At 53.9% G+C, this 13,331-nt stretch overlaps 1 protein-coding gene across 1 annotated transcript in view; it reads left to right on the forward strand.

Moving 5' to 3' along the window:
* The window catches only part of TRAM2 (translocation associated membrane protein 2), a 29,659-nt gene extending 18,703 nt beyond the window's left edge, over positions 1-10,956 (forward strand). Inside the window, exons 6-11 of the mRNA XM_064146698.1 lie at positions 1,370-1,454; positions 1,956-2,026; positions 2,935-3,039; positions 3,175-3,333; positions 5,727-5,887; positions 6,508-10,956. Coding sequence (XP_064002768.1) covers positions 1,370-1,454; positions 1,956-2,026; positions 2,935-3,039; positions 3,175-3,333; positions 5,727-5,887; positions 6,508-6,581 — 655 coding nt within the window. The 3' untranslated portion in view covers positions 6,582-10,956. The remainder of the gene's footprint in view (positions 1-1,369; positions 1,455-1,955; positions 2,027-2,934; positions 3,040-3,174; positions 3,334-5,726; positions 5,888-6,507) is intronic.
* The last annotated feature ends 2,375 nt before the right edge of the window (positions 10,957-13,331 follow it).

Consider the following 13,331-nt stretch of genomic DNA (forward strand, 5'->3'; position numbering starts at 1 on the left):
CTGTCCAGTGCCCTCCTGGGTGTGTTCCCATGTGGCCTGCCCTAGGTGATTCAGGTTTGGCAGGGGGGTTGGACTGGAGCTTGTGGAGTGTGGACACAATCCTGTACAACCTGCTCTAGGTGAACTTGCTTTAGTGAGAGGTTGGACTGGATGATTTCCAGAGGTACTTTCTAACCCCTACCATCCTGTGGTTGCTGCTAACATCACCTTGAGCAAGTCTCTTTGTTGTTCATTTGTTGTAGTGAAGGGCAGTGGGGAATTGTCCTCCCTTCTTGGATTTTTGCTGCATCTGGATAAATTCCAGGCATGGCTGGCTCAGCTAAATGTGCAATTTCAGCTCAGGAAGTGTACTTCTGTGTCCTGTAACTTCACATAGATTGTCTGGTGCTGTGAGACCTAGCACCTTCTGTGGTGCCCGTGGGGTTCTGCCATGCCCCAGGCTGGCTCACACACAATCCCAGAATTGGAGAGGTTAGAAGGGGCCTCTGGAGATAGAATCATAGAGACAAGCAGGTTGGAAGAGACCTCCAAGATCATCCAGTCCAATCTATCCCCCAGCTCTGTCCAGTTAACTAGACCATGGTACTAAGTGCCTCATCCTGACAGACTGAAAGAGTTGGGGCTGTGCAGGCTGGAGCAGAGGAGGCTCCCAGAGGACCTTCTTGTGGCCTTCCAACATCTGAAGGGGGCTACAAAAAAGCTGGGGAGGGACTTTTGAGGCTGTCAGGGAGTGGCAGGAGTGGGGGGAATGGAGCAAAGCTGGAGGTGGGGAGAGTGAGAGTGGAGGTGAGGAGGAAGTTGTTGAGCATGAGAGTGGTGAGAGGCTGGACTGGGTTGCCCAGGGAGGTGGTTGAGGCCCCATGGCTGGAGGTGTTTGAGGCCAGGCTGTGTGAGGCTGTGTGCAGCCTGCTCTAGGGTAGGGTGTCCCTGGGCATGTCAGGGGGATTGGAACTGGCTGCTCCTTGTGGTCCCTTCCAACCCTGACTGATTCTATGATTCTATCCAGTTTTCTCCTGAACACCTCCAGGGATGGTGACTCCACCACCTCCAGGGGCAGCCCATTCCAGTGGCAACATCTAGCCAATGGGTCATCTAGTCCAATCCCCCCTGCTTAAAGCAGGGTCACCCAGAGCAGGCTGCACAGGATTGTCTCCAGGCAGGTTTGGAGTCTCACCAGAGGAGGAGACTCCACAAGCTCAGTGGGCAGCCTGGGCCAGTGTCCTATCAACCTCAAAGGAAAGAACATTTTCCCATGACTCATCTCAGTTGAAGATGTCCCTGCACACTGCAGGGGGGTTGGACTGGCAGACCTTTAAAGGTCTCTTCTGCCCCCAGACCATCCTGTGATTCTCTGATCCCTGTGTTTCAGGTTGCAGGTGAAGTTTTTCTACTTGTGCCAGCTTGCTTACTGGCTGCATGCCCTGCCAGAGCTCTACTTCCAAAAGGTCCGCAAGGTAAGAGCCAGGCAGCTGCTCCCACACACCTGAGGTGCTTTGCCCACCAGCTGGGGGGAAGGTGGCCCTTGGGAGAGGGTGGGTGAACAGGAGCATGAATCTGGAGAGGAGAAGGCTCCCAGGTGACCTTACTGTGGCCTTTCATTATCTTAAAGGGGCCTACAAGGAAGCTGGGGAGGGACTTTTTAGGCTCTCAGGTAGTGATAGGACTGGGGGGGGATGGAGCAAAGCTGGAGGTGGTTAGAGTCAGCCTGGACATGAGGAGGAAGTTGTTGAGCAGGAGAGTGGTGAGAGGCTGGAATGGGTTGCCCAGGGAGGTGGTTGAGGCCCCATGGCTGGAGGTGTTTGAGGCCAGGCTGGCTGAGGCTGTGTGCAGCCTGCTCTAGGGTAGGGTGTTCCTGGGCATGGCAGGGGGGTTGGAACTGGCTGCTCCTTGTGGTCCCTTGCAAGCCTGCCTGGGTCTCTGGCTGGCTGACTGATGTGGCTTTCTGCCCCTACCAGGAGGAGATCCCCCGGCAGCTGCGGTGCATCGCGCTCTACCTGCTGCACATCGCTGGCGCCTATCTCCTCAAGTGAGTTGGCTGCTTCAGCATCCCATGCTGTGCCAGGGAGGAGGCTGGGTGGGTCCTTTTGCACTGCAAGTCAGCCAGGAAGCCTCAGCAAGGCAGGGAGCTTGAAGGTTCAACAGTGAGCTAGCAATGTGCACTCCCAGCCCAGGAGCCAACTGTATCCTGGGCTGCATCCAAAGCAGCGTGGCCAGCAGGCTGAGGGTGGGGGTGAGGCTTCTGCCCCTCTGCTCTGCAGACCTGCAGTGCTGTGTCCAGCCCTGGAGTCCTCAGCATAGGAAAGACATGGACTGTTGGAGTGGGTCCAGAGGAGCCCACATACGTGATCCAAGGGATGGAACATCTCTGCTATAAAGACAGGCAGAGAGAGTTGGAGTTGTTCAGCCTGGATAAGAGAAGGTTCTGGAGAGACCTTACTGCAGGCTTCCAGTACTTAAAGGGAGCTGATCATAAAGATGGGGACAATGTTTTTAGTATGGCCTCTAGTGACAGGATGAGGAGTGATGGTTTTAGGCTAAAAGAGGTTCAGGCTAGATAGAAGGAAGGCATTTTTCACACTGAGGGTAGTGAGCCACTAGCACAGTGGTAGAAGGCCTATCTCTGGAGACTTCAAGGTGAGGCTGGATGGGGCTCTGGACAATCTGATCTAGTTGCAAACAGCCTGGTCAGTGCAGAGGGTTTGGATTAGATGCCCATGAAAGGTCTCTTCCAACCCAAGCTATTGCATGATTTTGTGATTCTCTGTTTTGAGGACAGGGATTTTCCTCGTTGCAGTCCTACCCCAGCAGCCGTGGAAAGGTTCAGCTGGGGACTGGTGCTCGCTGCAGCTCAGGGCTGACGGGGGAGGTGCCGGTGCTGGGCGTGCAGGGCTGGTGTTGGCCAGCCCCACTGATGTGTGTTTTCTTTCCTCCCAGCTTAACCCGCCTGGGGCTGATCCTCTTGCTGCTGCAGTACTTAGCTGAGTTCTTCTTCCACATGGCCAGGCTGGTCTGCTTCGCCGATGAGAACAACGAGAAGCTGTAAGCAGGAGAGCTGGCCCTGGCTTTCATCCTCTGGGCCACAGGAGAGCCTCCAGAGTCACAAGGAGCTCACTCTCACCTTCCAGCTCAGCGCTGGAGGGGCTCCTGCTGACACCTCTGCTTGCCCTCCTGCAGGTTCAATGTCTGGGCTGTCGTGTTCGTGGTCACCAGGCTCTTCACCCTCACCTTGTACATCTTGGTTATCGGCTTCGGGCTGCCGCGGGTGGAGAACCAGCTCCTCAACCCCGAGAGAGGGAACCTCTTCAGCTTTCTCTTCAACAACATCCTCTTCAGGTAAGAATGTCCCTTCCCTTGTCTGCTGCCTCTTCTGCTTAATGCATCCTTTCGTGTTAGCATTTGAGGAGAAAGTGCTTCCCAGAGAGAGTGATTGGCATTGGAATGGGCTGCCCAGGGAGGTGGTGGAGTCGCTGTCCCTGGAGGTGTTCAAGCAAAGCCTGGATGGGGCACTTAGTGCCATGGTCTGGTTGGTTGGACAGTGATGGGTGATAGGACTGGATGGGGCACTTAGTGCCATGGTCTGGTTGGTTGGACAGTGATGGGTGATAGGACTGGATGGGGCACTTAGTGCCATGGTCTGGTTGACTGGCTAGAGCTGGGTGCTAGGTTGGACTGGATGAGCTTGGAGGTCTCTTTCAGCTTCCTTGATTATGATTCCATATGAAGGCTGAAGTGTGGAAACCTCTCCCCTGTGGTCCTCAGCTGCATTGTCCCAGGGTAGTTTGGAAATGACAGTGAGGATCTGATCTAGGTTCCCCTTAGAGAAGATCCTAGCGAGACAGGGGGCTGTGAGGATGGGTTAAAAGGCTTTGGAGCCAAGGCAGAGGGTTAAGAACAGCAAGTAAGCTTCTAATTGAGAGTGAAGTTCTAAAGGAGAAGTGGAAGAAGAACCTTAGGTAGGCTTTGCAGGCTCCCATAACCACTGTTGCAGTCAATAACAATGAGTTTTTCTTTCAGCTTGGATGTTTTGTGCTGCCCCTGCAGCCAGGGGTGGGATGAGTCCTCCATGCCTTACAGTCCATCCAGCACGACTGGGAGCCTTTCTCAGCCATACTGTGTCTGTAGTTTAGGTCATAAATTTCCAGGATAGGTGCCTGCTCATTCCCAAAGTTTTGGAAGCCATGGACTGCTGGAACACCTGAGGGTCTGGGGGACTTTCATAGAATCACAGAATTGTTTTGAGTGGAAGAGATGTTTAAGATCATCAATTCCAGACATTAACCCAGTACTGTCAGCTCACCCCTAAACCATGTCCCTTAGCCCCACATCTGCATGGCTTTTAAGTCCCTCCAGGGATGATGACTCCACCACTTCCCTGGGCAGACTGTTCCAGAGCTCGACAACCTTTTCAGGGTAGAAATTGTTCCTAATTCAACCCTAAACGTTCCCCAGTGCAGCTTGAGACTGTTTCCTCTTGTCCTGTCACTCCTTATCTGGGAGAAGAGATCAACTCCCACCCTGATACAGTCTCCTTTGAGGTAGTTGTAGGGAGCGAGAAGGTCTCCCTTGTACCTTCTTTTCTTCAGACTAATCAACCCCAATTCCCTCAGCCACTCTTCACAGATGTTCTCCAGACCCTTCACCAGCTTTGTTACCCTTCTTTGGGCACACTCCAGCACCTCAATGTCCTTCTTGTAGTGAGGAGCCCGAAGCTGACCCCAGTCCTTGAGGTGTCTCCCCAGCAGTGATGAGGCCAGGAGGGTGATCACTGCCTGGTGCTGCTGGCCATGCTGTTTCTGTGATTCTAATTCAGGGGTGCTTTAGCTATTTCTGAGCAGTGCTGACACAGGCAAGGCCTGCACTCCAGCAGTGAGTAGGCTGGGGTTGAAGAAGTTGGGAGGGGTCACTGCTGGGTTAGCTTCTTTCTCAGCTCCCTTCCAACCACATCCACCTTTTTTTGGCACAGGATGACTGTGCACTGCTTACCTTGACCATGTAAATTGTGTGTTTGGGCAGTGCTGGATCCTGCTGCTCATCCATTCCTACCCTAAATGTTTAAGAGTCAGCAATGCCCTGAGCACCCAAGAAAGATACAGAATGTTTAGGGGCTGGGAGGGACCTCCAAAGCTCATCCAGTCCAACCCCCCTGGCAGAGCAGGGTCTCCTACACCACATCACACAGGAGCACATCCAGGTGGGTTTTGAATCTCTCCAGAGAGGGAGACTCCACAGCCTCCCTGGGCAGCCTGTGCCAGGGCTGTCACCCTTACAGGGGAAAAATTCCTCCTCATGTTTACATGACACTTCCTATGCCTCAGCTTCTACCCAGTGCCCCTTGTCCTGTCACTGGGCATCACCCAGCAGAGCCTGGCTCCAGCCTCCTGGCACTCACCCTGCAGATGGTTATAGACATTGATGAGGTCACCTCTCAGTCTCCAGGCAAACCTTGACTTCAGAAGCACAGAATGTTAGGGGCTGGAAGGGGCCTCGAAAGATCACCCAGTCCAGCCCCCCAGGAGCTTCACAATGAGGGGGGAAAGGCAGCTGCCCAGAGCTCAGGGGATGGCAGAAGGCAGAGATGGTGGCTGGAGGGATGGTGCCTGTCTCAAAGCCATGTGGAGCAGCCACCTGAGGGGACCTCAGGCGCTAGCCCCGGCGTGGGTGGAAGGCTGGGCTGGTGCTGGCCTTGCTCCTCTGTTCTCAGCCTGCCTCTTCTCTGCCCCCACCAGAATGAGTGTGCTGCTGCTGGTGTGCCTGTTCCAGGCCTCGGTGATGTGGCGCTTCATCCGCCTGCAGCTGCGGCGCTGGCGCGAGCACTGGCACCAGCAGAGCAGCCGCAAGCGAGCCGCCAGCGCCAGGCAGCAGCCCAAGCCGCTCAAGAGGGACTCGGGTGAGTGCTGGCACCGCCGTGCCACGGCCTGGGGCACCGTGGCAGGCAGCAACTCAAGGTTCAGCATCCCCCCCTTAGAATCAGTCAGGGTTGGAAGGCACCACAAGGATCAGCCAGTTCCAGCCCCCCTCACACTCGATCAGGCTGGCCAGAGCCTCAGCCAGCCTGGCCTGAAACACCTCCAGCAGTCAGGCTTCCACCACCTCCCTGGGCAACCCTTTCCAGGGTCTCTCCACCTCCCTGGTGAAGAGCTTGTTCCTAACATCCAGTCTGAATCTCCCTATTTCCAGCTTTGTTCCATTCCCCCCAGTCCTATCACTACCTGACAGCCTAAAAAGTCCCTCCCCGGCTTTCTTGTAGCCCCTTTCAGACACTGAACGCCACAATAAGGTCACCTGGGAGCCTTCTCCTCTCCAGACTGAATAGCACCAACTCCCTCAGTCTCTCCTCACAGGAGGGGAGCTCCAGCCCTCTGCTCATCCTCTTGCAGGCAATGCTGCAGAAGTGCTGCTGAGCTCAGGGCACCCCCAGCAGGGTCATGCCCATGTCTGCAGGCCAGCCCGAGAAGGTTAAGGTTCTGAGCTGTGGAAGGGACAAAGTTTTTCTCTCTCCATCCCTAGGTTACCATGAGAACGGAGTGGTGAAAGCAGAGAACGGCACCTCACCACGAACCAAGAAGCTGAAATCACCATAGAAGCAAAGGCTTGTCTGCTGGGGAGGAGGGTGAGATACCAGGACTAAGAAGCTACCCCTCCTCCTGTTCCTCACCAGTGTCTTGAGTGGCTTGGAAACCTGTCATCTTCCCAAGGTGTCTCTCACTCTCCTCCTTTCCTTTCCTGCTCTCTTGAACCATTTGCAATAAAACCAAAAAGGTCCCTTTCCCGTGCTCCCTTCCCCTCATAGGAGCCTTCTCCAGCCCTCCTGGGTTTGCCTTCCTCCATTTCCTCCTAAATCAGTGTGCAATTCTGTTTTTCCCCCTATTTTAGTGTTTGCTTATTTTGGATTCTTGTTACCAATGCAGCATAGATAGTTCCAAACAATCCTTGTTTTTTCCTACAGCCCTTCCTCCCCGGTCTCTGTGGTGCTTGCCAGAGCCCCAGAGTCAGGCCCGTGGCAACTGGAAGGCACCCTGTGGCTGTTGTGGGAACAGGCTCCTGAGGGAATGTGCTTTGTGACCCTGAGGCTCAGGGGTGCTCCTGGGCAGGGGTTGCCTCACTAGGCATGTCTGTCCACAGCCGTGGCAAGTGCCACAGGATGGTGATGCTGCAAACAGAGGCTGTGGTCTGAAGGAGGAGCCTCAGCCATGTCTTGTCTCATGGTGGAGTGCTGGTTAAATGGGTGTCCTTCAGCCCCTGGCTTTCAGCTCCTTTGGGAGAGCTGGGCAGTGGAGAAGGGAGTCGAGTTCCCTCCTCCTTCAGGACCCACTTTCCAGCTTTTGCTTCCCCCAGCTCTTCTGCTGCAGCTGGGTCCCTCTTACCCTCTTGGCTGCAGGAGGTGAGCTGCTCCTTAGTCGTTCTGGAGCTCCCAGTTCCAAGAGCTGAACTTGGTGCTCTGCAGCCATCAGTGCCTTGTCATGGGGCAGCAGCATCCTCAGGTCCACATCAAGCCTCGAGTCCCGCTGAGTGCTGGCCTGACTCTCGCTGGCCCCGGCCCTTTGCCAGCTGGTGTGTGCCTCGTGGACCTGGCATTCTCCTGTCCAGATGAGCAAACTGGCTGCTGCAAAGAGCTCTGCATCAGCAGGACTGTGCCCCTCCTGCTCTTGCCTTAGCCTTCCTCACCCTCACCCTGGCGGTCCAGCCGCGCTGCCGGCAGCCACCAGCTTCGCTCTTTGTTTCCAAGGGATACCTGCTGGTATCCACCCAAGGTGCTATCCAACACAGGCTCTCTTCCAAACAGCCTGGCCCCTTCCTCCCTTGCTGAGCTGTGAACGAGATGACAGGGAAGGGGAAGGAAGCTGGGGCTGCGAGGAGCAGCCTGCGTGCTAGGAGGAGCCTGACCTGTGATGCACGATGGCAGATGGAGTTGTCTCAAATCTACCTCAGAGGCCATCTGTTGCTGCAGACCACTTTCTCCTCTTGCTCCTGCCCGCTGCCACTTGGACGTGCTGGCAGGAGATCTGTGGGAACTCCAGATCCTGCTGGCTGGGTCCCCAGCTGCCTCTCTGCTGAGGGAGCAGCACCTGCTGCCCAGGGTGCCATGAATCAGTACCAGCTCACCAAGCTTCTTTAAGGTGCCATGCACCAGCCTAGGTTTGGTGCAGTAGATGGGCACCCATCTGTCCCCCACAGCTCTCCTCTGGAGCAGATTCTGTAGCTGGGCTTTGCTGTTGGTGCCTCTTGTGCAGCAAAGCCAGCTGTAGCTTTAGTTCTTCTCCACAGCAGGAACGGGTGAGTGGTGGGCAAGGCGTGGGGGCACAGAGCTGCGGGGAGCTGGGCTGCTCTTTGGTATGCAGGCCAGGGTTCAGATCCACCTCGAGGGTGAGGCAGGGACGAGGTCCTTCATGTGCCTCTTGCTCAAGCCTTTGGGCAGCTGATCTGTGGCTCTCTCCAAGTGCAATCCTAGCTCGAGGCTGGCACAGTTGTCCTTCAGATCACTCGTGTTTTGGGGAATGGGTGATAGTTGACTTTCTCCCCCTCTTTGAGATGGGTCAGGGTTTCTTTTCCTCCTCCTGTAGGTGTCTTTTCTTCCTTCTCCTCTCTCCTGATGCTGGGCACCAGAGGGAGAGAGAATGCACAGGGACACGAGGACAGTTGGTCAGATTCCATTTGTTCCTCCATCTCCACCACCTCTGAGTGTCAAAGGAGAGGTATTGGCAGGAGAGGGATTTGTCCTTTGCCAGGGGGTCTGAAGAAGGAGACTCTGGATCAGAGCCCTCCTTGTAGCCTTGGCTACAGGCAGCAGGTGATGCCGCCTGACTCAGAGGCAGCAGCGGTGCCCGCAGTGCCGTGTGCCCAGCGAGGTGGGGCAGAGCTTTACGTTAGGCTGTGGTAAAGGCCTAGTGTGAGAAGTTTTCCCTTTCTCCTGCTTCTTCCCATCCCCGACCATCCACTGCCAGGTGCCCTCTGAGAGCGGCTGCTGGCCGGCATCTCTCCGGAGCCTCAGCCGCTCCTTTGTGCCTCGCCACAGCTGAGCTGTCCGCTCTGTCAGCAGGTGACACTTAACAGCCCTCCGAGAGTCTGCCTGCTGAAGGCTTCCTCCTGCCTGCCTGCCTCGCTGCGGGCAGCTTTTCCCCTTGCACACTCTTGCAGCCTCATGCAGTAGCCAGCGATGCTCTGCATCCCAAGTGCCTTACATTGCCGTGTAGGCTTCAGCTGTGTGCTGAACACCCTCCCTCTTCACAACCAACCTGCAACGTGAGCTTCATCTGTGTGGGGTTTGCTTTCTGCTTGGTAGAGCTACCAGTAAAAGGGACAGTTTGGTTTGCAGGCTTTTCCATGTCTTCCTCTTTCTGCTTTTTTGTTTAAGACCTGTAGATGATGGGATGGGGTTGGGTGTGGTGGGGGTTTTTTTGCCCACCCTTGCATTTAGTCCTCAGAAATCCCCATCCCCATCCCTTTGTTACACCAAGCGTGGCAGGATCCCTGGAGTTCTCTTTTGGTTTTGAGCTGAGCCTCTGATGTAAGGCAGTCTGCACTGTCCTCCCAGAGGAGTGCAGTCCACCCTTCATCAGGGGCTGCCATGGGCTGCTTCAGTCTCTCTCCTAGTTCTAGCAACATCCCTCAGCTGGGAGCCTGCAGTAGCTGCTTCTGTGTCCATGTCATGTCTCAGCAGGCTGAGCCTTCAGCCCAAAGACCTTTTCCACACGGAGTATTTTCATTGCAAGCCTCAGTGGTCAATCTTCCCTCGACCCCTCTTGTGCACAGAGATGCCACAGCCTGACTTCCCTCCCGTGGCTGCTCTTCTCTTGCCTCATCTTGTCCAAGCCATGAGTCTTCTGCAGAGAAGAGCCAACCCCAGACAAGAACTCTTGTTCACCACAGTGCAGGCAGTGGTGGAGACTACAGCAAGCCTTTGCTTCTAGCATGCTGCTGCTGCTGTGGGTTGGAGGCTGTTCCTGTAGTCTGTGTCCAACCTGAGAAGGTTGGGGTTGAGTGGTCTGGAATGTTTTGGTGTGAAGCATCATGCTTTTTACTGGCTCAGCCTAGATATCTTGTCACAGCCCAGCAGCAGTTATCTTTTGGCCTTAGAGAGTTGGGGAATGGGCTTGGGAAGAGAAAGGGGCAGCAGAAGAGCAGATGTAGCATTTCAGACAGAACTCTTGAGTGACTCCTTTGTTACAGGGCATTACAGTTGCTTTTTTTTTTGGGGGGTCATCTGTTTGTTTAGGATCACTTCTCACTGATCATGTTTGAGTTAGCAATAATGAAGTCAAGTTCCAATTCTCCTGTAGGTCTCTTTACCCTTAATTCACCATTGAACACACATCTTTTTTGGTAGGCTTTGTGGTCAGAGAGAAAAGACCTGCTCTAGGATACCTCCAAAAGACTCCTGAAGCCAGTAGCCACCCTGCCTTTGCTGCAGCCTGTGGGCATTCACAGCAGCCTCATCTCTTGCCTTAGGTGAAGTCTTGGTAGGTGGACCTTGGCTTGTGTCAACAGTAGATGGAGTTTATGGGCTTTGATTTGCAGCCTTCTGGTTAACTCCATGAGGATGTAGCAGATAACCATGGCAGGCTTTTGTACTGCGGGGGTGAAGTTTGCTTCTTCACCCTGGGGCTGGGGAGGGGTTCTTGCTGTAAAAGCCAGGCAGAAGCAAGGAGTTTGTCTTTGAGCCTGCTGAACTCAAGAGACCAAACTTCAGCAAAGGAACTCGAGGACAACTTCTCTTTCTTTTCCATATTTATGCTTCAGTGCAAAGTTTCCTGATTGTTTTGGAAGGGGGAAGGGAGGGGGAGGGGAAGTAACAGTCTCTGCTATCTTACCCTGTTGGATTCCTTCTTCCTGTCACTTCAGTCCGTTTGTTTTTTTACAGGTGGTGTTTGTTGTTGTTTGTCTGTTCGATGACTTTTGTGATAAACTCAACAGAAGTATTTTTCTGAAATAAAGAAATAAAAGGCATAGATTCCTCCACTGCTGCTGGCCACTGCTGCTTTGTCACGCTGCTGAGCTTCTCTGCTTCCAAAGCAAGCTGCCAGGTGGTGTCTCTCTCTCTCTCTCCTGCTGTTCCTTTTGGTACATCGTTTGGTGGCTTCAAATTCCTTGCAGCTGGGTTTCATCTTCTCTGCTTGGATCTCCTTTTGGCCATAAGGTCTCCACTGAGCCTCCTTTTCTCCAGGCTAAACAACCACACTGCCCTCAGCCACTCTACAGCCTTTTTCTCTAAACCCTTCACCAGCTTTGTTGCTCTTTTGTGAACAGCCTGCAGCACCTCAGTGTCTTTCTTCTAATGATGAGCCCAGAACTGAACCCAGTATTTGAGCTGTGGCCTCAGCACAGCTGAATGGTCCCTGCCCAGCTCCTGCTGGCCACACTACTGCTGATACAAGCCAGGGTGGCGTTGGCCTTCTTGCCCACCTGAACACACTGCTGGCTCATACACAAAGTACAGTTCCAAACCTGACTTATGTCCCCTCCTGCAGGTGAAGAGACTTCATAGTGTCATAGAATCAACCGAGTTGGAAGAGACCCCCAAGATCATATGGAGATGATGTCTTGTTCCCAGCTATTTCCTCTTCTACATGTCAGGCAGGTGCCTGAGTAGGATGTAAAACCTACAGTGCTGCTGCCTCCAGGGCATGGAACTGTTGGAGCAGGTCCAGAGGAGGCCACCAAGATGCTCAGAGGGCTGCAGCAGCTCTGCTATGAGCACAGGCTGAGAGAGTTGGGGCTGTGCAGCCTGGAGAAGAGAAGGCTTTGAGGAGAACTTGGGGAGTGGCCTTGCAGGATCTGAAGGGGTCTACAGGAAGGCTGGGGAGGGACTACTGACAAGGTCTGGTAATGACAGGAGGAGGAGGAATGGGTTTGAAATGGCAGAGGAGAGATTGAAACTGGATGCTAGGAAGTGGTTTGCAGTGAGGATGGTGAGACTCTGGCACAGGTTGCCCAGGGAGGTTGCGGATCAAAGATCACATTGGGTGCTTCTGTGCTCCACAACCTCCCTGGAGGTGTTCAAGGGGGTTGGAACTGGCTGAGCTTTGAGTTCCCTTCCAACCTAACCCATTCTATGACTCTATAATCCATGACACAGCCTCCCATCCCTGCAGCATCATAGCCACTATTGTGTCCATGCATTTATTTCATGCCCATGCATCTGATTTCATCCAAACCCCTTCCAACCCTGATTCTGTGAAGGTCCCTCAGGTCCTCAGCCATGCCTTCAGAAAGCCTGGGAATGGCCAGACGTGTCCCAGCAGCTTCTAAACTGACTCTGTGGCTGCTGTGTGGGTGAGGAACCCTCCCAGTCTTTATGGTTGAGGTGGTGAATCTGAAGCATGCCAGAAGTATACAGACAGTTCTTGAGCCTGCCATGGCTACAGCCTCTGAGGTCTCTCTGGCTGCCTTCATGGTTTGGATGGGAGCAGAAGGGTGCCTGCAGGACATGACTTCTCTGATGTGGTTTAGGTGCATACTTTATGGAGAGCTAAATTGTGTGCTTTCTGCAGCTGGCCCTGGGCATGCTACATGATTTGGCTGAGTGTTAGGTTACAGCCTCATGGCATGTGCAGAAAACAGTTTCTGACTTTTCCTTCCTCCAGCACCACTAATTTCATCTGGAAGCTTTTGGTCTCTGGAAAAGCTGATGAGGGTAGCCTAGAGAAGCTGGCCTTTGCCAGGGGCTGCGTGGAAGGCACACGAGACAACACTAAACCTGCTGTGAAATCTAAGATGGACCAGGAGGAGCAGTTGCCCAAAATGGGCCCAAAACAGAGAGCTGGTGACCTTTCAGAGCGAGGGGGAGGGGAGGGAGCTGCCACGTGGAGGCTATCCAAGGAAAAGTGGGAAGGCACAGCACAAAAGTTGATTGAAACAAGCAATTTGTTCCTGAGTTTTGTTCTCTGGGGGGTGCATGAGAGCTGCCTTTCATAGGTACTCATTGGCAATAGGCATTGCCCAGTGCCATTTGGGTTAAGAGGGATCCTGCCCTGTTACCTTCATGGAGAGGAGCAGTGTGACACCAAGCAGAGCACAAGTCTCATAGCTGCCAATTTTCCCTTTTCACTGGACCTTTCTGTTAAGATTCACAGATTGCATTGGGTTGGAAGTGACCTTCAAAGCTCATCTTGTCCAGCCCCTCTGCAATCAGCAGAGATACCTCCAACTACATCACCCACCCAGGGCTCCATGAAGTCTGATGTCTCCAGGAGTGGGGCCTCAACCACATCCCTGGGCAGCCTCCTCCAGTGTTTCACCACTCTCATTGTGAAGGACTTCCTCCTGATGCCCAACCTAAATCTCCCCTGCTCCAGTGTCAAACCACTGCCCTTCATTCTATCACTACAGGCTCT

The sequence above is a fragment of the Pogoniulus pusillus genome, chromosome 7 (genome assembly GCF_015220805.1).
Source record: "Pogoniulus pusillus isolate bPogPus1 chromosome 7, bPogPus1.pri, whole genome shotgun sequence".
Taxonomy (NCBI): Eukaryota; Metazoa; Chordata; class Aves; order Piciformes; family Lybiidae; genus Pogoniulus; species Pogoniulus pusillus.